This window comes from Eptesicus fuscus, chromosome 8 (genome assembly GCF_027574615.1).
Source record: "Eptesicus fuscus isolate TK198812 chromosome 8, DD_ASM_mEF_20220401, whole genome shotgun sequence".
In the NCBI taxonomy this organism is placed as follows: Eukaryota; Metazoa; Chordata; class Mammalia; order Chiroptera; family Vespertilionidae; genus Eptesicus; species Eptesicus fuscus.
Window position 1 is genome coordinate 77,875,757 of NC_072480.1, and position 24,819 is coordinate 77,900,575.

At 39.9% G+C, this 24,819-nt stretch overlaps 1 protein-coding gene across 6 annotated transcripts in view; it reads left to right on the forward strand.

Annotated features, from left to right (window-relative positions):
- SLC20A2 (solute carrier family 20 member 2) overlaps window positions 1–24,819 on the forward strand; it is a 111,714-nt gene that overhangs the window by 44,505 nt on the left and 42,390 nt on the right. For all 6 annotated transcript variants that reach the window (XM_054720011.1, XM_054720010.1, XM_054720012.1 and 3 more), the window contains one exon: window positions 19,262–19,814. In XM_054720011.1, coding sequence (XP_054575986.1) covers window positions 19,526–19,814 — 289 coding nt within the window. In that variant the 5' untranslated portion in view covers window positions 19,262–19,525. The remainder of the gene's footprint in view (window positions 1–19,261; window positions 19,815–24,819) is intronic.

Consider the following 24,819-nt stretch of genomic DNA (forward strand, 5'->3'; position numbering starts at 1 on the left):
CAGAGTGCTGGTTCCCTCAATTATTTCTGCCCAGTGCTGCTACGATGACCTTGTGGCTTTTAATCTGAAGGTTATTTTGAGTAACTGTTTTAGTATTAGGGGCAATTGATTTAAGAAAATCTTGAGCATAAACAGTAGGCCCCCCTTTCAGCCCATTTAGTATGGTGACACGTGAAAATAAGTACTTTTGATGGTTATTTAAAGGGTCTCTCTCTGAACTGCATGCCTAAGCCTAGGCCTAAATGAGTGGAACCTGTCACCAGGTTTACCTGTCCATAGAGGTTTAGATTGAAATTGAATTGAATCCACATTCAGCAGGACTGATACCTTAAACTTTATTTAAAGCCAAAGAGCTTTAGGAAGCCAAATAGAATCTACTATCATGTACTACCTACCATACTTTGACCTAACCCTTGGTTCAGAGTCTTTGTTACTCATATAAGAGTGTTGTCTGGAATATTTGGAACTAAGAAAACTGGTTTTTCAAATTTCCTTACAAAGAGTGCTCGTCTTTTCATCCTCTCCTTTCTTTATTATCCTGCCTCTTTCTCCTGCAATCATATCTTAGGAATAATTGTTTAATTCCTCTCTCCACTATTGGCTCCTTGTAGAAGTAAGGACACATACCACATGGATTTATCTTCATTTTCTCTGGGTGGAGGAGGGGGAGAGATGTGGGTGAACTATTTAACCCAAATAGTCAGATATTCAATGGATCAAATATTGTTCCCAGTGAGAATTATGGTAGCCACATCAGCATGTCATCGCTGCCAAGTGATTTCAACTTAGGTGAGTCACAAAGCTCTACTGCACAGGATGAGCACAGATGTAGGAAATGCCACATGCCGCCTCAAGATGAAATAACTGGGTGGTTACGTTTGATTAAAGATGTTTGTTAAGCAAGTTGAGTGGCTCAAAGGAAAAAGGAACATCTTTTTAAAAGGGATAGAGCAGATGATAATATTTCCTGAGACTATAGACGAAGTTAGAAAAAGTAAGAAGACTGGTTGGTGTCTGTCAGGGTAAAGGGTGACTTTTGTAAGAGCCAGAGGAAAATCCATCTCAGTTTAGGATTTGGACTGAGTTTATTTTCTTCCTTTTTGGTAATTTGTTTGTTTTTTTGTTTTGTTTTTGTCTTTACTTGACAACGAAAAGCAAAAGTAAGAGAATATGAATGTACTCAATATAGTGAGGTGATTGGGAATTTACAGATGGGACCATCTATTATTAAAAAAGGTTTTTGGGTGTGTGTGTTTTTTTAAAGAATGATTACTGTAGACTTGACTTGAAATTGAAGTGGTGGCTTGAGCAGGAAGAGAGAATTGTAGTGATGTTCTGTCACTTTCTGCTTCAGCCTACTGTGCATAGTTAAGTATCCTTAGGGATTTGGAGGGTAGAGCATCCAGCCACACACCTCTTTCTGTCAGGCCTGATTTTTGCCATCTCTAGTTTTGTTTGGACACACCCCCCCTCTCCCCCGCCCCCGCCGATCTTTGAGTCATAGTGTCTTCAGGCTCCATGGGACTTGTCAGTAACAATTAAATAAATCCAGATGCTTACTTGAACAAAAATGACTTGAAGACTGATCCAGAAGAAACTTCTTTTGATCAGGTACAGGAATACCTCGGAGATACTGTGGGTTCAGTTCTAGACCACACTAATAAAGCAAATATCCTAACAAAGCAAGTCACATGAATTTTTTTGTTTCTCAGTGCATATAAAAGTTATGCTTACACTATAATTACTATACTGCAGTCTATTAAGTGTGCAATAGCATTATGTCTACAAAAACAATGTACATGCTTTAATTAAAAATACTTTATTGCTAAAAAATGCTAACCATTATCTGAGCCTTTAGTGAGTCATGATGTTTTTGCTGGTAGGGAGTCTTGCCTCCGTATTGATGGCTGCTGACTGATCAGGTGGTAGTTGCTGAAGTTTATGGTGACTGTGGCAATTTTTAAAAATGAGACAGTGAAGTCTGCTGCATTGATTGACTTTTCTTTTCATAAACTCTTTCTCTGTAGCATGCAATTATTTGGTAGCATTTTATCCATACTTCTTTCAAAATTGGAGTCAATTCTCTCAGACCCCGCTACTGCTTTATCAACTAAGTTTACGCAATATTCTAAATCCTTTGTAATCATTTCAACAGTTCTCACAGCATGTGCACCAGGAGTAGATTCCATCTCAAGAAACCACTTTCTTTGCTCAACCATAAGAGGAAACTCCTCATTCATTAAAAATTTTATCATAAGATTGCAGCAATTCAGTTACCTCTTCAGGCTCCATTTCTAATTCTAGTTCTCTTGCTATTCCCACCACATCTGTAATTAATTCCTTCACCAAAGTCTTGAACTCCTCAGTCATCCACGAAAGTCGGAACCAACTTCTCTCAACCTCCTATTAATATTGATATTTTGACCTCTTCTAATGAATCACAGGTGTTCTTAACGGCATTTAGAATGGAATCCTTTCCAGAAGATTTTCAGCAGATCCATCCGAGGAATCACTATCTATGACAGCTATAACCTTACCAAATGTATTTCTTTAATAAGACCTGAAAGTTGAAATTATTCCTTGATTCATGGGCTGAAGAATGGATGTTGTATGAGCAGGCAGGAAAACAACATTAATCTTGTTGTACATCTCCATCCGAAGTCTTTGGTCCATGTCAGTGAGCAATAACATTTTGAAAGGAATCTTTCTTTCTGAACAATACGTAGGTCTCAACAGAGGGCTTAAAATGTTCAGTAAACCGTGTTGCAAAGAGATGTGTTGTCGTCCAGGCTTTGTTGTTCCATTTACAGAGCATAGACAGTAAATTTAGCATAATTTTTAAGCACCTTTGGATTTTTTGAATGGTAAATGAGTATTGGCTTCAACTTAAAGTTACCAGCTGCACTAGAACCTAACAAGAGAGTCAGCAAGTCCTTTGAAACATGGAAGCCAGGCATTGACTTCTCCACTTTAGCTGTGAAAGTCCTACATGGCTTCTTCCAATAGAAGGCTGTTTCATCTACATTGAAAATCTGTTGTTTAGTGTATCCACCTTCATTAGTTATCTTAGCTAGATCTTCTGGATAACTTGCTGCAATTTTTATATTAGTACTTGCTGCTTCACCTTACACTTTCATGTTATGGAAACATCTTGTTTCCTTAAACCCCATGACCAACCTCTGCTAGTTTTAAACTCTTCTGCAGCTCTCTCACCTTCTCCCAGCCTTCATAGAATTGAAGAGTTAGGGCCTTGCTCTGGATTAGGCTTGGACTTAAGGAAATGTTGTGGCTGATTTGATCTATCCCGCCAAAGTACTAAAACTTCCTCTGTGTCAGTCAAAAGGCTGTTTTATGTTCTTATCCTTAAAAATAGCACTTTTAATTGCCTTCAAGAATTGTTTTTTCCATTCACAATTTGGCTGTTTGGCACAGGAGTTCAAGCTTTCAGCCTATCATCAAGATGCTTTTAAGTATTAGAATGATACCTCTTTTAAAAAGTTTAATCTTTATTGTGTTTTGAAAGGAAATGACCCCAGTAGGCAAGACTATAATAAGATTTTGTTTTCTATCTCCCCATTAAATACTAAGTAGTGAACTTCCAAAAAACTCAGTGATCAAATTGGATTCAGCTATATAAAAGCAATATGGATATAAAGGTATCTTTTTTATTTTTAAAGGCAAATCCTGACCACTTAAAAAAAAGTTACAGTAAAGTCTACTTTTTCTGGTATACAGCTCTATGAGTTATTATACATATGTTCAGGGTTTTATTACTACCAAACAGACAGGATACATAATAATTCCAGCTCTACAAAGAGTACCCTTGTATAGCTCCTTTATACTTAGACCTTCCCTCCAACCCTTAATTCCTGAACTGTGAAAGTAGTCTCTAAGCCCTCCATATGGTAAAGGCTGAAAATGGAACTAGCTAAGGGGGCTTAAGTACAATCTTTGACCATTAAGTGGCTTTTGTTGTCCCAGGGGTGATCCCTAGCAAGCCAGACTAAAATATAAATACAAAGGAAAAAAAATGGGAAAAGGGACATCAACAGCTGCACCCTGTAGGGAAAGACTTCACAAAATTGGGTTCAGCCAAATAAACAACCAAATAAGAACAACAAATCTCTGGGGGGGGGGGGGGGAATATCAGTACAGAGTTGCTACAATATATTTTCTAAAATGTACAGTTTTTAACACAAATTTTTGAGACATAAACTGGAAAATGTGATGCATACACAGCAGTAATAAAACAGACAATAGACACTACTTTTGAGGGGACCCAGATATTGAACATAGAGGACAAAGACTTCAAAGCAACTATTACAAATATGTTCAAAGACTTGGAAGAAATTATTCTTAAAGAGCTAAAGGAAGCTGTAGTATCAGTGACTCATCAAATAGAGTCTATCTTTAAAGGAATAGAAATGATTTTTTTTTAAAAAAGGACCAAATGCAGATGGGACATCAAAAGCACAAGCAAATGGATAAATTGAACATCAAAATTAAAAGCTGTACATCAAAGGACAAAATAAATGAAATGAAAATATGTCTACATAATGGGAAGAAATATTTGCAAATCATATATCTGTTAAGGGGTTAGTATCCAGAATATACATATAAAGAACTATAATTTGATAGCAAGGAAACAAACAACCTGATTAAAAAATAAGCAAAGACTTGAATAGGCATTTCTCCAAATAAGATATACAGATGGCCAATAAGCACATGAAAAGATGTTCACCATCAACACTTTATTAGAGAAATGCAAATTGAAACCACAATGAGATATTACCTCATACCCATTAGGATGGCTACTATTACAAAATAAAACAGAAAATAACATGCTGGGGAGGATGTGGAAAAATTGGAACCTTTGTGCACTGTTGGTGGGAGTGTAAAATTGGGCAATCACTGTGCAAAACAGTATGGCAGTTCCTAAAAAAATAAAAAACAATTACTATATGTCCCAGAAATTCCACTTCTAGGTATATACCCAAAATAATCAAAAGCAGAGACTTGAAGAGATATTTGTACACCCGTTTTAATAGCATATTCACAATAGCCAAAAAGTAGAAGCAACCCAAATATCCATCGACTAATGAATGGATAAACAAAATGTGATATATATATTTACACACACAGAGTGGAATATTATTCAACCTAAAAAAGGAAGAAAATTCTCACTCATGCTATAATATGGATGCATTTTGTAGGTATTATGCTAGAAATAAGGCAGTCACAAAAAGACAAATACTGTATGATTTTAAGTACATCATTCTTAGGGTGGTCATATTCACAGTGATAGAAAGTAGAATGGGTTGTAAGGGGATGAGGTGAGGGGGAATGAGAAATTACTGCTTAATGGGTATAGAGTTTCTGTTTTATAAGATGAGAGTCTGTAGATGTGGTGATGTTTGCACAATGTGAATGTACTTAATGCCACTTCACAGTACAGTTAAAAATTGTTAGATGGTACATTTTATGTGTACGTTACCACAATTACACTTTTAAAATATATATATATTTCTTTTATTGGTTTCAGAGAGGAAGGGAGAGGGAGAGAGAGATAGAAACATCAGTGATGAAAGAGAATCATCGATTGGCTGCCTCCTGCACGCCCCCCCACTGGGGATCGAGCCCGCAACCCGGGCATGTGCCCTTGGCCGGAATTGAACCTGGGACCCTTCAGTCTGCAGGCCAATGCTCTATCCACTGAGCCAAACCAACTAGGGCACAATTACACTTTTTTTTTTTAAAGGAAATTTTGGAGTTGGAAAGTACAATAACTAAAATGAAAAACTCACTAGAGAAGCTCAATAGTAGATTTGAGTTGTCAGAAAAAAGAATCAGCAAACTTGAAGATAAGAGTGCTAGAGATTATGCAGTCTGAAGAACAAAAAGAATAAAGAATGAAGAAAAATGAACAGAACCTCAGAAAAATATAGGCTTCCATTAAGTATGCCAATAAGAATACCAGAAGTAGAAGAAAGGGGCAGAAAAATATTCAAAGAAGTAGTAGCTGACAACTTCCCAAATTTGATGAAAACCACTCATGTACGTATCCCAAACACTTAAACTCCAAGTAGGATAAACACAAAGAGATCCACACCAAGGCATATCTTTGTCAAAAATTGAAAGACTATGTATGACAGAAATCTGGATAGCAGCAAGAGAGAAGTGACTTAACACATGTGAAGTAACCCTAGTAAATTTATCAGCTGACTTCTCATCAAAGAGTAGAGGCCAGAACCAGTGAGAAGACAAACCAAAGGGCTGAAAGAATTCCATATCCTGCAAAGCTGTATTTCACAAGTGAAGGTGACATAAAAATATTATAAAGTAAATAAAAACAGAGAATCCATTGCTAGCAGATCTGTCTCACAAGAAGTACTAAAAAAGAGGTTCATTGGGCTGAAAGTAAGTGACACTAGACGGTAATTTAAATATACACACACAAGAACGCCAGTAAAGGTAATTAAGTAGGTAATGACAAAAGACAATATTATTGCATATTTCTTTTTCTTTCTCTTAATTGATTTCAAACATTACTAAAGAGCATCTTGTGTCTGGCAGCTTTCTACTTATTATAAGAAAGTTCTTTAGTTCACATCAAAGCATCCTCCCTAGCTCTTAAGTTTTCTAAAGGGAAAAACAGGCAAAGGGAGCTACTGTCTTGCCCAAGAAAGTTTATCTTAAACATACATTAGAATTAAGGCCAGGAATATCCTCAGAATTAGGAAATAATTTTCTTTTTTAAAAAATATTTTTTTATTGATTTCAGAGAGGAAGGGACAGGGGAGAGAGAGAGAGAGAGAGAGAGAGAGAGAGAGAGAGAGAGAGAGAGAGAACTATTGATGGGCTACTTCCTGCATGTCTCCAACTGGGGATCCAGCACACAACCCGGCAATGTGCCCTGACCGGGAGTCGAACTGTGACCTCCTGGTTCATAGGTTGACGCTCAACCACTGAGCCATGCCAGCTGGGCTAGGAAATCATTTTCAAAGAAATCTTATAAACTGGCTTATATTTCTTATAGTATTTTTAAACTTATTTCCATGTTTCCTTTAAGGTGATAACAAGCAAATACTTACGATTTCTTAATTTAGTAAAAAGATTTCCATTTCAGTAGTCTCAGTGGGAGATATAAAGAACTAAATTTTCACCTGACTTACCATCCGATGAAAAATGTTGTGGTCTTACTGGCTTGTTTAGACTGTTCACACTCTTAATTTGGCAAGTTATTGGTGGAATTGAATCAGGTTTGCAGATGAAGCTCTTCAAAGACTTGAACAGACTTCCCTACATTGCAAAAAAGGAAAAATCTGACTAAATCAATTTAATAATTATTTTCCCTCTGGTGCTTTTTTTGCTGCCTAAGAACTATTGCTTAACAACCTCTGCAATGAGAACAAGAAATATGGGATTATAAATTAAGCATGGAAAATAGTTAAGATAATAATCATCTATCAACTCTTCTGTTTAGATTAATGTTCTATTAATAGACTATCAAGAATCAATGTTTTTATAAGTATCATTCATAATTTCATTGAGCTTTTAGTGTAATTGGAACAATTGGCAAATATGTATGTAAGAACCAAGATATCTGTTTAGATACATAGTTCCATTTTAAACTGTGACTTAAGGGAAAGTATTTTCCTAATATAGCTCTTGGAATGTAGCCAAACAGTCCAACACTTAAGGGCACAGAATTGGAACAAGTCATCCTAGTTTTGCCATTTGATAGAAGTGATGTTAAGTGATTTGCTCATGAAAACTCATCTATTTTTGGTTATGAGAGAAGGAAAAAATTACCTAGACTATCTCGGGAAGGGGGTATCTATCTATAGTGCATACAGAAAGGGAAAATGTGTAGCAGCTATTTCTATCTTAGAGTGGGAATAAATGTATAAAGTTCAACTAGTCTTATTCCTTGCTTCCAAGCAATGTTTTACCTAAAACACTCGAACAAGGTGGTAATATCTATTTCAAAAATCTCTACTGCAGGTAATTCCACATTGCCAGTGGGAGATCATTTCAGTGTGCAGCAACCCATTCAGTTACAACTGTTTTTCTTACCCGAGTGTGGCCTTTCTCATTATAATGAAAGACTGTTTGCTATATCTTTAAATTAGGTAGAATGGCTAATATGTATTTCCTTATAGAAACTTTTTGTGTGGAATTATTGAATTGCATATTTAAAATGGGGAAAAAAATAAAACTTTCTTAACTATAACTCATACAGTCATTAAGATTCTATTTGGACATCTCCATGGAAATAGCACCTATGCCTCCTGAGGCAGTCTTTCAGTTGTTAAAAGATATTGTTCATGTATGACATTCTAAATTTTCTCCTTTTTTCAGGCCAAATCATTCTCTCTTAACTTTGTTTCATTTTAATTATTTTTGCTTTTTATTTCTTTATCCTTTTAAAAATATATTTATTTAATAGATTCATATAATACCTTCCAGAAGAGCAAAAGGCTGTGTGGAAAACATCTAAATAACACAAATGCTTTAGAGCCAACAAGTATTTAAATGCCAGAATGTCAAAAATGTAGGAGAGAGAGTGATTATAACAGGAATGAGGCCTGGAGACGAAAAATGGTTTTGAAGGGCTGAGTCGACAGGACCTGCAGTGGAAACTTTAGATAGAGGACCAAAATAAGTTTGTTCATGTTCCATAAATTCATGAAGGCCGTTGATTGCACTTGCTCAAGAAAGGGTCAGTAATTTCCACCCCCTCTCCCCACAGAGCAATCCTGTGGTTCATTGTTCCAGGCTGAACTGCCTCTTCCTAATCCTGTGGTCTCTGGTTGGTGTAGAGTAATAGAGTTGGAAAGGAATTAAAGATAACATCTAATCTTGAAAACTTCCAAGGATGAAGGCTCTGCAGCATTCTTAGTAATCCATTCTCTTTATCTCCCTTTTCTCTTTCTTTGTTGTCTCTGCCTCCCCATCCCCACCTTAGGCCAGCACCCAAAAAATCTCAACTCCCAGAATAGGAGTTAGCATCGTTAAGAAGGCCTGATGAATGTCTACCAGGAGCATCACTTCCTAGTGTGGAAGTACCTCCTGCTTAGTAAATAGATAATGCATTTAGGGAATCACTATCTAACTTACACTTTCAGTTATGACAGTCACATCTTCAAAATTACCAAAATTGTACTAGAGGATTTCTAAGTCCATTCAAATTCTAATGTTCTATGATCCTCTTATTCTGTGAACCAAAGTAGGAGTAAATAAAAGTTATAGGTTGTTTCTTATAAGCATTAACCTCAAATACTGTTTTAGTAAAAAAGGCCTGCAAAGTACTTGGCTCCATCAGGACATTTTCTTATTATTTGGGTTAAGTTCAATCCTGTTGGCCAACCCTCAAGTGAAGCATAAGAAAGATTAGGGGAGAATCCTAGAGAAAGACCAAGTGTGACTGAGGATGGACCTATAGAGTCCTGCAAATAGAAAGCCTAGCTAATGAGGGAATATGCTAATTGACCCTCACACCGTCGCAAAGATGGTGGTGCCCACAGCCAATAAGAAGGGAATATGCTAATTGACTGCCCCACCCTCAAAGATGGTGGTGCCCACAGCCACAAGATGGCGGCGCCCAGTCCCCTCAGCCCCGCCAGGGCGGCAGGCGCGGGGCAAGGCCGGCCCTCCCGCCTCCCAAGTCCCCTAGTCCCCTCAGCCCCCCAGCCTTCCAGGGCTGGCCTGAGGTGCGGGCAAGCCTCAGATGGCGGCTGCCCAGCCACCCAGGGCCGCCCGAGGCTCAGGTAACCAGGGCCGGCTGAGGCTTGCGCTGCTGGCAGTGGCAGCAGCAGAGGTGTGATGGGGCGTTGCCTTCCCCTGATCACCGGGTTGCCTCCTGCCCCCTGAGGGCTCCCGGACTGTGAGAGGGGGCAAGCCGGGCTGAGGGACCCCCTCTTCAGCGCATGAATTTTCATGCACCGGGTCTCTGGTATGATAGAAGGCTCTACAACCATCCCGAGACCAAGTATTCAGACACCAGAACAAAGGGAAATTCTTGAAAGTAAAAAAATAAGGTAAAACAAAGAGAATAGAAAATGTATTTTCAGTCTTAAATTGTAGATAGTAAGCTTGAAGAATTGTCTGAGAGGCTTAGGCTGAAAACAGATTCATGTGTTTATTAGCAAAAACTAAGCGTATTTTGGTGGTACATTCCTAAATTTTTAAAAAGTATACTTTTCTTTGTAGTGTTTTGAAGGTTTTTTCCTAATGATAAAAGTGGTAATTGCTCATGGTAGGAAATTTTGGATAATATTTAAAAATGTAAAGAGTACCTAGAGAGAGCCACTTTTAACCTTGGGCATATTTCTGTTGAGTCTTATTGCCAGTGCATTTGTAAACACAATTGAAATTATATGGCACACACCATTTTGTGTACTGAATTTTTATTTAGTATTACTATGTTTCAATGTCAGGAAAACTCTTGAGTTAATCCATTTTAGTGACTACATAATAGTTCATCTCCTGTCTGGGGACAGTTAAATAGTTTCCTCTTTTTCATGTTTATAATATACTGGAGACCCAGCGCATGATATTTGTGCTCCCTCAGCCCAACCTGCGCCCTCTCACAGTCTGGGACCCCTCGGGGGATGTCCATCTGCTGGCTTAATCCCCGCAAGGAAGGGGCCTAAGCTGGCAGGCAACATCCCCCAAGGGGTCCTTAGCACTGCCGCGGAGGTGGGAGAGGCTCCCGCCACTGCCTCTGTGCTCGCCAGCTATGAGTCCGGCTTCTGGCTGAGCAGCGCTCCCCCTGTGGGAGCGCACTGACCACCAGGGGGCAGCTCCTGCATTGAGTGTCTGCCCCCTGGTGGTCAGTGCGTGTCATAGCGACTGGTTGTTCCGCCATTCAGTCGATTTGCATATTACCCTTTTATTATATAGGATGATAATGTTTTTATTTTCCCATATGAAAATAAATGCTGTTACTTAAAACTGTTTCAATTATTTCTAACTGTACTTATGGGAGGTAACATTACAGAACTGATTTTAGAGTTGGTCAACAGAGTTGCAGACCACAGTGACATTATTGCTTGCTCATACTCTCATTTACTTTAATTAACCTCCTTGAAGCTTTTAGTATATGAAGTGTCCACAAGTCCAGATGTAAAGTAGATCTGTGGTCCCCCATAGTGGATTTCCAGCTGAAGTGTTCATATTTGCCCTAAACGTGATGCTTAATAAGTGGTTTCCACCATTTGGGTCCTGTAGAGGCAACGTTGAAGACCTGTCTCCCCAGGAAGGCCCGGCTTTCCTTTTCTCTATAGAAGTGCTAAGTGCCTGGTTCGAAGAGAGATCAGTAGTCTGTCCCAGCAGCAGGCTTTCTCTCTCATCTCTGACCTTGGAAGAGTGTGTCTGAGGAATTTTCTATTTGCAGTGCTAAGTCAGCCACCTCCTCTAATTGATCTGTTTTTGCTCTTTGCTTCTTGAGCAATTGTTTTAAACATGGTGTGACAACTTTTCCCCAAGCCCTTGCTCTATTGGTTGAACTGGCTGGTTTTTCTGTATCTGAATGTTACAGTATTCTTTCTTTGAATAAGGGAACTGCTCTTTCTTTCTTTCTTTTCTTTTTTTTTTTTTAACTATTTAACTAATATAATTTATCCTGGGGACTTGGAGGCCGGGGGAAGACAATGCTGGCAGTATAGGAAAGGAAAAATATCAAAAGTGAATATTACCTTTTATGACCAATATTGTTTTCTTTTTCCCTCAGTTTTATTGATGTATAATTGATAAAATTGTAAGTTATTTAAAGTGTATAATATCATGATGATTTGATATACATATATATTGCAAAAGGCTTCCTCCCATCTATTAACTTACTCATCCCCTCACATATTTATATACAGGTGTTATTTTCTAATCACTTTACTGAGGTATAATTTATGTACAGTAAAGCTTGCAATTTCAAGTATAGTTCATGAGTTTTGACACACATGAAAAGTAGTGTAACCATCACCATATTCAAGATACAGAACAAAAAGTTTCCTGGGTAGACACGTTTTCATTTCTTTTGGGTAAATATGCCTTGGAACAGGACTGCTGGCTTGTGTAAGCATGTGCTTTATAGGACACTATCAAACTATTTTCCAAGTGGCTTTACCATTTAGTGTGATTTTTTAAGCACTTTTTAGAGGTTTTTAAAAATTTTTTTTCTTTATTGATTAAGGTATTACATATGTATCCTTATCCCCCCATTGCTCCCTCATCTCCCCACTCATGCCTTCACCTCCCTGGTGTCTGTGACCATTGGTTAGGCTTATATGCATGCATACAAGTCCTTTGGTTGATCTCTCCCCCTTACTCCCACCCTCCCCTACCTTCCCTCTGAGGTTTGACGGTCTGATCAATGCTTCTCTGTCTCTAGATCTGTTTTTGTTCATCAGTTTATATTGTTCATTATTATATTCCATAAATGAGTGAGATCATGTGATATTTATCTTTCTCTGACTGGCTTATTTCGCTTAGCATAATGCTCTCCAGTTCCATCCATGCTGTTGCAAATAGTATGAATTCCTTCTTTTTTACTGCAACGTAGTATTCCATTGTGTAGGTGTACCACAGTTTTCTAATCCACTCATCTGCTGATGGGCACTTAGGCTATTTCCAAATCTTAGCTATGATACATTGTGCCACTATAAACATAGGGGTGTATATATCCTTTCTGATTGGTGTTTCTAGTTTCTTGGGATATAGTCCTAGAAGTGGGATCACTGGGTCAAAATAGAGTTTCTTTTCTCTGCCTCTTCGTCTCCCTCAAAAAAGTTCCTGTGCCTTAAAATATATGTCAATCTTTAACCAAAGACAAGGCTAGAGTTTGTACATAGAGGGAGGTGGGCTGGATATATCTACAAACTACTAGAAGGATTTTGGAAACTTAGTAAGTTCTTTCTGTGACTACAGCGATACCAATAGCTTCCGGTTGCTTGATACTAAGCACAACTTAGAAAACACTTTGCTTATGTGAGATTTGATTCTGACAATAAACCTGTAAAGTACATGTGTTATTACTGTCCTTACTTTACAGATGGTGAAACAGGATTCAGGGTGTACATGACTTACCCAGTGTCACACTGCTAGTTAGTAGCAGAGCCGAGATTGAGCCCCAGGGGTCTATCTGTTAATCCTGATGATAGTCATCATGTAGTGATTCTGGCACTGTGCTAGCACCTTTACACAACCGCCACGCTGCGTACATTATTGTCATTCTTAGATGAGTCATTTCAGTGACTTGCCCAGGGTTGTGTAGCCAATAGCTGGCTGGACTGGAAAGGACCCAGGGCTTCTGACTGCAGGTCCTTTACTTTTCCCCCTCTCCATTCAGGAGAAACAAATGTTCCCTTTTTTTTTTTTTTTTTTTAACAGCAGAGACAAAAGGACAGTCAGTGCTGGGCAGGAGCCACAGTGAATTAGCAAACTGCCCTTGCCACTTTTCCAATTTACAGTTAAATCTGCGGCTTATTCACTTTGGATGTTTGATATCTTTACTATCAGGCTTTATGTTCGTGCTGGTTGTCCTCAGTGAGTAAACCTGCTTTTTCCTGCTTCTGTTGTCTGCGGGGTTTTTTGCCTCTGTGACCCATGCTATAAGCCGGGCTCACAGGTAGCTTGATTGTCTTGTCTTGCCTTTGGACATCATTTTCTTTCCCCTTCTTACCCTCTCTTTCTATCCCCTTGTCATCCTCTCTGCCCCTCCCTTCCTTTCTTGCTTTTCTCTCAGCCAAAATGTCATCTGCCTTCCTCCAGGCTCCTGTGTTCCCATAGACTGCTTTGCATATTTACAAATTTGCCATTTAAAAGTAGTCTCAGAGCTGTTTAGTAGTGTTTTGATTTTTTACCATTAGTGTGAAAATATGAAGCTCAGTATTCTCTATATAAACATACTATGACTTTCCAGTTATTTTCTTAAAATTTAAGTGTGTGAGGTAGATGTTTTCGTGAGCTATTCAAGAATGATGTTAATATATACTACTTATAACAAGATCTACAACCTGAATGTTGAAAGAAAATGTTGTTTCTGCTGTACTATTTTATAAATAATAAAATTCCAAAACTGAATCTTCCACTTTATTTAAATATTGTCAGGAAAAGCTAGTAATTTTAATGTCTGAGCCATCAGGCTGACTCACATGTAGCAGAGTTACTAGCTTTTACATTGTACCATTGAAGACATATCTGTGTCTTCATATTTCTACCTAAGTGTCAGAATGCTCGGTTCAGCTTCCATGAAAGTGGATTTTACATTGTTAGAGGGTGGGCGTAGGCCACCCTTTAATAATGTTAGAGGGTTTTAGGAGAGGAATTGGAAAATTATTTCCGAGCACCAGGTCTGCTGCAGGGGTCCTGGCTCCTTCCCTTCCTGAATTGGAGGGGGGCTTGATCTGGGGGCAGTCCATGAAATCTCAGGGAACAGATCCCCATAGGCCATGGGTCAATCCTTTATTTATTTTTTTTTTAAAGTTTTTTAACCTTTTGCACTCAGATGTCGCGTGTGACTCGACAAGGTTAGCATTAGAATAAAGGAATCGAGAAAAAAGCAAGCGAGTACAAAGGGTTAAAAAATTGATCTTGGGGGAGGGGAAGGGAGAGAGAGAAAAACATCAATTTGTTATCACACTTATTTATGCATTCATTGGTTGATTCTTGTATGTGCCCTGACTGGGGATCGAGCCCACAACCTTGCATATCAGGACGATGCTATAACCAACTGAGCTACCTGGTCAGGGCTGGGCCAGTTTTTTTAAAATGTCAAGTCCCCCAGGGACCTAAGCCACAATTCACTACAGACCTGGTTGTCTGGGACTGGTTGCGCCAATTGAGGAGATGATTAGAGTCTGAGGCTGAGAGAGGAGGGACTGCTGATGGGAGAACTGAACAGACAACTCCTTAGCACATTTGTTTGGAGAGGTCACCTTGGATGTTACCTTTGGCAGCATTCGAGAGAAGAGATTCTCCTACCCAAACTTCTTCTGGCATAAATTTCCATTAAGTGTTACAACTCAGCAGCATTCCATTTTAAGCCATATACATATCTGTCTAGAAATATTCTGAGAATGTTTGTTTTCACTTGAACATTCAGATTCCTAATGTTGATAAGAGGCTAGATTTGAAGCATATGCTCACAGAGAAAGTTATAGGAAAAGAATCCATAAACACCTGAGAGTCCTGACAGGGCACTCCTTAGGCTGGTGAGAGAAGTAGAGTTGGTTCAGAGATCAGGGAACAGAAGCGATGGTGGGTGGAACCAAAAGTTGAGAAGCTTGTTCAGAGGGCATCAGGGTCCTGAGAAAAGAAAGGGAAGCTCTTATGAACATTACAAGTTTGGGAGACAGAACTTAAGAAACCCCTCAGTGCCTCCTGTAATAATTCAAAACACTCTAAGGTCCCTCTTCCTAAAATGCAAGAGGTTGGTGGCATTTGAAGATTGAAAAGTAACTTGTAACCTTCAGTCCTGTGAATCCCACCCTTGTAGGGCTTTCACATCAGGGGAAGGAGAGAGAGTTTGGAAGCTTTCAATTTTTTCAAGCTCTTCAGGTTTCAGTCTTTACATCTAAATCTTTCATTTGCTTTGGTGTGAGGTAGGGATCTAGCTTTTTCCCATTCCTTTCAGATAGCAGTTAGCAAGTTATCCCAGCATCATGTCTTGAGTAAGTCTAATCTTACCCCACTGATTTGATCACCCATCTTCAAAATCCTACTTTCAAACAACCAGCACTGTCAGATGCCACACCTGGTCAGACCTCAGACCTCAGCCACTGTGAATGTGGGCTGTCCACAGTCCTGGCAAATTACCATCCTGGCCTCCTGAATGGTGGTCCGCTGGCCAGCTCAGTGTCGGCAGCCTTGCCGTCTTTTTTTATGCAGCAGATTTGTAGTTATTTAAGCGCTTTGTTTTACTTTTGCTTGTGTTTGATAATAATGGAAAGGGGAGAAAATCAAGGTGTTGGTACTTGCAACACAAAGCAGGCCTTCTGAATACAATGCAAGGTAGAAATCACTTAAGTCTCAAAAAAGTGACAAGCCTTTTTCTTCAGCCAGGTGCTTTTTGGACTTGAGCTGGTTACTGAGGGTATGTATGACTGTGAAGGAGAAAAGCCAAATTGAAGAATATAGATATGGAAATAAGTTATTTAAGATTATCTATGTAGGAGAGGGGATCCCTGGTCTGAAATGGTGCCACAAAAATCATAAAGATGATTAAAATCTTCCCCAAGCAAAACTGGACCGAGGACACACCTGCTGTAGGGCCTCAACCGTGACCGCACTTCTCTTCTGTGCGCCTGCGATTTACCTCTGGGTGTAACATGTCTGAAGTGAACCTGTGGTCAACCCCATCCTACCACCTAAAAACAGTGCAAAAGGGAAAAACACCCACTCAGTTATTTTTCAGGCCAGTTCCGCACGTCAATAACCGTCTATCTCCTCGCAACACCCATATGTAAACCATCACCAAGTCCTGTTGACTTTAGCTGCTGAAGTACCTCTTAATTCATCACCACCACCACCCTGGGTCCGGAAGGCCTCCCTTGTGCCTGACCCATGCTGTAGCCTCGTAATTAGTCTCTCCACATTTACTCTCACCTTCTAGCCAATTCATTTTCCACGTCACAGCCAGAATAATCTTTTAAAAATGAAAGGCTGATCAGGGCAGCATCCCTCTGATTAAAAACCCTTCAGCATCATCCCATTGTTCTCACGGTGGCCACAGGTTTCAGTATGGCCCACCCCAACTTTCGCCGTGTTTTCCTCACGCTGGTCTGCCTTCAGACTCCTCTCCTCTTTCTGCTTCTTCCCACCTGGGAAGTGGCTGGAATGCCCCATGCAGTCCCAGAGTTAACGCCCCCGCCCCATCCTTAGATTGCAGGTGAACCTTTCCTGCCCCCAGCATGCTCTCCTGATGCTGTGTGACACGTGCCTCCTTCCTTTGTAGTACTTAGCACAGTTTCCAGTCATGCATTGAGTTTATATGATTAGTGTCTGTTTCCCTCACTGGACTGTAAGCCCCATATGTGCCAGGACCACATCCATTCTTGCTCATCATTATATTCCTACTGACTGTCACAGATTCTCAGTAAATTTTTGTTGAATGTGGTTCTTATTTGCCTTGTTGACAGCCTAACTTGGCGAACGAGATTTCCTCAGGAATTCTTTATGTTTTAGGGTAGATACTATTGGCCCAAAATAGTTTTCATTTTGTATTTTCATTTATAGATTTATTGTGCCCATAATATTAATAAAATGCTCTTTCAGTGGAATATTGTCTTCTGCCTTCAGAGTGGTCTGTGTTTGTCCGACTTGGGATCTGACTCTTCAGAATTGCAGAGGCTACAGATCTTTGAAAGCAATCAGATCTATAGTGCACATGTTTCATTTCACTGTCTGCCTGTAGCATTGCATACAGAGGTGATGCTCAATCTATGTTTATTTTGTTTATTATATATCATTTTAATTTGAAAAGCACATAACTATATTTGGAGAAAAGGGAAAAAAATCATGCATAACATTACCATTCAAACTCAACTATTGTTTTAATATTACTGGTCTTTTTATATGCATTTTTAACATTGCCATAATCACAATGTACATAACATTTTGTGTCCTGCTTTTATTCCCCTATGTAACCTTGATGTTCATTGATCATTATATTGTGTACGAGCCTAATTTATTCAATTCAACAAGCATTTATGAAGGATTACACTTTGCCAGTCATCTTCCTATGTGCCTACTGCCATCAAAGAAAATATACAGATATTATACTCTATAATAATAGAATATTGTAATTCTGAAGCTTTTAGTGACATTTTTACTTCACAGATATATTGATTTTGTGACATCTCTTCATCTCAGAATGAAGACTATGCAAGACTTTTCTCCATTTGTTTAATAACTTCTTCATTTATTCAACGAATTTATTAGGGCTTACTGTGTGCCAGGCGCTACTCTCTGTACTGGAGATACAGTAGTGAATCCAACAAAGTGTCTGCATCCTGGTGAGAGAAGACAGACAATGAGTGAATGCATGCATGAATGAATAGATGAGTAGAAGAGAAAAAAAGTTAGGTGAGAGGGATGGCTAATGGTGTGGGGGAGGGGCTGCTCTTTCACAAGGTCAGGAAGGCTCTCGAATGGTGACATTTGAGCAGAGACCTAAATAGCGTGCAGGGTGAGCTGTGCTGCTGTCAGGGAGATTTTTCCTGGCAGAGGGTCAGCAGGTACAAAGGCCCTGAGGTGAGTGCTGGATGTTTGCATGGAAAAACAAGGAGCCAGTGAGGGAAAAGGGTGAACAGGAGCTGAGGTCAGTGAGCTGGGGGTGGAGCCCTGAGGAGTTTTAGAGAGTCTTCCAGGCCATGGTAAGGCCTCTGGCTTTTTCTCCAAGTGAATGGGAAGTAGTGGAATAGTGACATGCCCTGGCTTGTGCTTTCATAATATGCCTTCGTTCACCAACTTTCTCTGTTCCTTCTGTGCCACCTTCCGGATGACTCACTTGGTACCAGAACCTGTAAACTTCCTTTCAGACACACATAATGCAGCCACAATGCAAAGTCCGCACTCCTTATGCATAAATGTGTAGGCAGATAGTCGGTCACACCCTGTGGTGTCACAGATTCAGATTTGGTAATCACTCTTCCAAAAAATTTTACATATTTCACGCACTTGAAAAAAAATTTATAATTGAATTTCTCAAAAATTATTGACTTTAGAGAGAGGAAGGGAGATTGATTTTAGAGAGAGGAAGGGAGAAAGAAAGAGAGAGAGAGAGAAACAATGATTTGCTATTCCACCCATCTATGCACTCATTGGTTGCTTCTTGTATGTGTCCTGACCAAGGATCAAACTCAACCTTGGCATATCAGGACGATGCTCTAATCAACTGAGCTACCCAGTCAGGACTGATAAATTTCTCATTTCTTTATCTTTTGTTCATTTGAGACATTTTCTTTTCTGAAAAGAATGACCAAATATATTTTTCAGACTGTATAAAAACTTATCCCATTAAGGCTTACATCAGTTTTGTAATTATAAAGCATGCTTCAACCCCTGACATTCTAAAAATGAGCTTTTTTTTGAAGGGGAGAGTTAGTTAACCTAATTATAATCTTCCTTGTGTTGCTCTATGGTTAGATCTGTCACATGCCAAAGTTAGATCCCATTAGTAGGCTTAAAACATTTATTTATGAAAGAACAAACTGTTACAGGTTGCTTAGGGTAATTGATTTCTTTTGTTTTCTTTCTGTTACAGGAGGAGACATCACAGCTTTCCCAGATTGGGAGGAAAAATATGGAATGTGTTTTACCGCTGACTGAACACAACCAAATGAACTGTACTGACAGTAGTTTGAAAACCAGCAGTTAGCAGTTTGTTCAGGCTCTAACATTGTCCAGCACTTTCCAGAGCAAACTCACTGTTTACAAGAACTCTCGGCCTTACGACGTTTATAACCTCAAGCTTCGTTTATTTAAAATATTTCTGCAAAAGAGAAGTACCCAGCGCCCACTTTCCAAAATGGCCATGGATGAGTATTTGTGGATGGTCATTTTAGGTTTTATCATAGCTTTTATATTGGCATTTTCTGTTGGTGCAAATGATGTTGCCAATTCATTCGGTACTGCTGTGGGCTCCGGCGTAGTGACCTTGAAGCAGGCGTGCATTTTGGCTTCAATATTTGAAACCACGGGCTCGGTGTTATTGGGAGCCAAAGTAGGAGAGACCATTCGAAAAGGTATCATTGATGTGAACCTCTACAACGAGACGGTAGAAACACTAATGGCTGGGGAAGTTAGTGCAATGGTTGGTAAGTAACATGATTCTTTATACCTGTGGGAAGTGTGTCCACTGACCTTCCCTATAGTGCTTTTGTCATATCCATAAATGTGGGTTTTTTTCTTTAACTTTGCAAATACTGGTTTGATGTTTTATAATTGCTGTTGTCTTATTTTTGCTTTCTGCATTTTAATTTGATTGTTTTTTTAGTGTTCAGATATTAAGCAAATACATTTTCTTAAATGTTTAGCAAACCTGGTTGTTAAAATAGATTTCAGCTGAGTACTTTTTATAAAGTACAGAAAAAGATATTTGTAGGACAGCTCTTATTAGAGAAATAGCGAGCATACCTAAGAAAATGTCTTTGAAAGATTTACTTAAGAGATTTCCTTTAAGGTTTATTTCTGTTTTTCATGGATTTTTTTTATATATATAAATTAGACACAGTTGTTTTTGAAAACTTGGACGCCAATAAAACAATACTTATTAATTTAACTTGTATTCTCAGTTTACGTTTTAGAGCAGTTACCAAGTAAATCATGTTTGTGTTTCAAGAAATTCTTGTCTTCTACTAGTGTAGCATTTGTAATCCTCTTGTTGGCTTTTGTTTTGATTTTCTGATTCCCCCTCTGGGTGCTCCGTTTGGTATGTTTGTTGTGTTTTCTAGTCAAATGGTCATTTGTATGCCACCTGTGGGTCATTTGTATGCCACCTGTGGGTCATTTGTATGCCACCTGTGGGTGGTGTCAGGTTGTCTAGATGAGAGAGGAGTGCTGAAGGCAGTGAAGTCTGTTAATGAGAGATTGGGCTGACAGTGAGTGGGATTTCTCCATTGCCCAAGGTGACCGTAGACCCAAGCACTGTGGGGGCGCTTCCCTCACTGCCCTGGCTACAGCTGAAAAGGAGACTCAGGCGGAGGTGCCTGAAGTGCAGGTGACGAGATTCTCTCTGCTTGCCTGGAGGTAGAGATGAAGGCCCAGCAGACAGCTGATGGATTCGGGTAATTTGGTTAGGGAGGGGAGGGACAGAGAGGAATTCTACCACCTTCTGCTTTCAGCTGGACCTGTCCTTTTGTAGGAAGAGTGCTGCAGTAGGAGGTAAGATGCTGGTGTACCAAGAACGCAGCTACATTTCACAGGTCCTTCCTCCTTATTTATTGTCACTGGCATTGTTTAAGCACCCAGGATGTGGAAGTGATTTGCCAAATTTAAGATAACCCATCATCTTTTTATTACAGCAAGTTAGTCTGAAGTTGTTGAGGCATTTGATCTGAAGCAGGCCAATGTACTAAGGAATTAAATACGACTAAGCGTAGTGGGCTGGTAACTTATGCTAAGGAGTGCCTATGTCTCAACTGAACATTTTGTGTTTTAAAGATGTAAGGTTCACGATTGCTTTAATTTCAACAGCTCTTGTAATGACTGAATCTTACTTAACTTCAGTGAGCATATATTTTTATTAAAGTCAGATATAATTGAAATTTCTCATAGAAAAATAAGTTACTTGTAAAATTCACCTTCTGTAGCTGTGATAGATGTCTAAGACATAATCATATCGACCTGAAATTAAGATTTTTTTCAGTCAGGATGATGTGGGCAAGATATGTTGAAAGCAGGGGAGAAATAAAGAAAAACACTGATAAAATTAAATATTTACAGAAATTTCTCCTTTCACTGGATGAAACTTGAGGAATCGTGTGCTTATTAGAGACTTGTTAGTGAGGCCACACTGAGGCCTCAGAGCGACAGAAAGTCTCGGGAGCGGAGCTCATGCCATTGCTTGCTTGCTTTTCTGTGGGCAGTAGTTTTCCCACCCCTGGCCTTGGCTCTTTACTGAAAGAATGAAGAATACTTACCCCAACTAGAATTTAGGTTAACCAGAGCAATTTGGGGTTTTGCTTGAATAACTTGGGTTTTGTTTGCTTTCTTCTTTTTTTCCTTCTCTCTCTCTCTCCTCTTCTCTCCTTCCTCCTTCCTTCCTTCCTTCCTTCCTTCCTTCCTTCCTTCCTTCCTTCCTTCCTTCCCTCCCTCCCTCCTTCTCTTCCTTCCTTCCTTCCTTCCTTCCTTTTCTCCTCCTCCTCCTCCCCCTCCTTCTCCTTCACCTCTTTCTCCTAGTCCAGTGGTCGGCAAACTCATTAGTCAACAGAGCCAAATATCAACAGTACAACGATTGAAATTTCTTCTGAGAGCCAAATTTTTTAAACAAACTATATAGGTAGGTACATTGTTATTAACTTAATTAGGGTACTCCTAAGCTGGCCTTTGCTAAAAACTCAAGGGGCCAAAGAGCCACATGTGGCTCTTGAGTCGCGGTTTGCCGACCACTGTCCTAGTCCTTCTTCTCCCTCTCCCTCCTCCTCCCCCTCTTCCTTCTCCTTTGTATGGTTACATGAATCTCAAAGCCCATTTTGTTGGGAATTTTTATGGGTTACCTAGATTTTCAAAATTTGTTTCCTTGCAAATGGGAGCTATGTAAATTTAAGATGATGGTATAATTATTATTGACCAAAATCAAAGCTGATTCTGTTCAGATGCCTGATTCTCTCAATCTTCCTCTTTTAAATTCTACATCCATCTCTTCTCTCCCTCGCTTCCCCTGTCCTTTTATTCTGTTCTATTTGTTTTCCTCTCTTTTAGAAAGTTCTCCCCAAGCCCATGGGTCTCTGTGCTTTCTGATAGAGTGGTGGTGGTGGTAGTTGGTTGGGTGGAAGAAATTGTTAGTGCTAGCTAAACTTCTTGAACAAGTTATCTTTTGGGACTCTAGCTTAGTACTAAAGCAGTAGTCAATCCACTTAATATGAAACCATCAATGGTTCCAAAAATCTGAGAATCCAAAACCCACCACCTTGCCATAGAAATGCCCACACCTGCCTGAAGAAGCTATCTCCTTGAAGCACACTAACAAGTGCACACTCCCATAAGGCTCCCTCCCTGCCCATAACCACTGAGCCTTCCCCCTGCCCGCACTCACTCATGCCTGCCTGCCTGTTTGCCTCGATGGTAACCCTGAACCTTGGCTCTGCCCTTCTTTCATCTTCCCAGGAACCTATTGCCTCAGCGATGCCCGTTTGCACCCCCTCCCCCACCCCGCCAACATTTGCTAGGCTTTGTCTTATGCCTGCATCCTGTACTTAAGTACTTAACCCCTTTCATTTTTGTAGGCTAACACATATTTTTCTAGGTTAAAATATGTTTCTCTTTCTCACTGTTTTTCTTAACACGAATGTAATCCTACATGCCTTCAGAAATTCCTGGGGTTAGGGAGGCCTCTCACGCTCTCTCACTTTGCAAGGTCCCTGCAAACACCTGCCTCCTTTTTCCCTCCTCTCAGCTGCTCCTTCACTCTTCCCACTGGCCTCCTGAGTCTTTCCTTTTTCCCTCTCAGGCAGCTCATTCTCCCTACCTTTCCTTACAAACCATCCTGCTCCAGGATATACATTATAAAGTTAGCCAGAGAGAGGATAGCAGCTTTCAGGAAGGAAAAAAACCTCATGGTCTCGATCATATGGGTGACTTTATACCATGCTCTTAACATCACTAAATTATTTTAATTTTGGTGAAGAAATCATAATGTTTGTTTTATAAGTTAGGGTTCTATGCTGTGAAACATGCTCCAAACTCTGGCTTTATTTTTAAAACAACTATGTAGTCCCTGCAGAACTCAGGGCTTAGCTGCGAGGGCTTAAGGAATTATTCACCGGGAAGCCTGGGTGCAGCCAGGGAGCCCTTGTTACCGGGCAGGCAGCACAGGGCTGGCCCCTGCTCCTTCCAGCACACGCTTCAGGGACAGGCACGGGGCCACAGCCCAGGGCAGCTCAAAGGTGAGCATGCCCAGCGCTCGTGGAGCAGCTGTCAGCCTTGCTTCACAAACGGACTGCACAGCCTTTAACGATCCCCGTTAACTCAGATATTTTTGAAGAAAATGCCAAGGATCTGCTTGAAAGTGCTGCTGCTGCCAAGCAACCAGATTTCCAGAATTAACATTTGGGATTAATAACGGGCCTGCTTATCCGCCAAACCCTTGTCCCCTTCAGCTCTATATGAACTTTTCAACAATTGTGTCTGAGAGTGATCCCTCCCAGCTGATGCTTTTAATACTCACTGCAAAATCTGATCTGCTTATGAAAATATCTGAACTATAGCCTAGAAAAGCATTAAGCCTGGAAACGAGTGGTGAAATTGAGGTAAAAGGACATAAAGCCACAACGAAGGGATCCTCTTAACTCCCAAGAAGTAGAAGACGTGAGAACGTGTAAGGCAAAGCCCCATCATTCCGGTCAGGGGCTGAGAGGAGAGGCCCAACTTTGGGTTAAATATCATAGTTCCTTCTCACATGAGAGGCAAGAATAAAAAAGCAACGTGGTGGTACACGCTCTCGTGTACAGACTAATACGACAGCCGATATTTAACCCTCCTCATTATGTGACTACAAGGCCTAACTGTGGTGAAATCTTTTCCCATGTGCAGCCTTTCTGGTTTCTCTGTTTATTCAAGTCCTCAATCTCTTGCTTGGTCTTGGCCACACTTCACATCAGAGCAAGTTCATTATCAGCTCCCTTACCTAAATGTGACAAGGGCAGTTAGTAACCGGCATCAAGAGACTTTTTTTTAAGTAAATGATCCTTTTCCCTTCGGGGTTGAAGACTTTTTCTTTGACTCAAGTTAATTGAGTAATTTTGTCGGGATATTAGCGCTTTGTAAAGGAACCACCCACAGAAAATGAACCCCATGGGTGTTGCTGTGGAGAACAGTAATTTGTATTTCTTCCTTTTGTGGCTGTTGGAGGTGCTGTGCCTCAAGCATGTCAAACTCGAAGGCTAACACGGGCCAAATAAACAAGGTTTAAGTTTACGTGGGCCTCAAAAAAACAAAAGCTTCAATTTTCATTGAAACATAGGTTTATTTCAAAAAGTATAGTATAAAATAGAACAAGAGCAATGATAAAATTAATGTTTTCTTGCATACCATTATATTGGCTGGGCCGCAAAAGTATTTGTTGTGGGCTGCATGTGGCCCGAGGGCCGTGAGTTTGACATG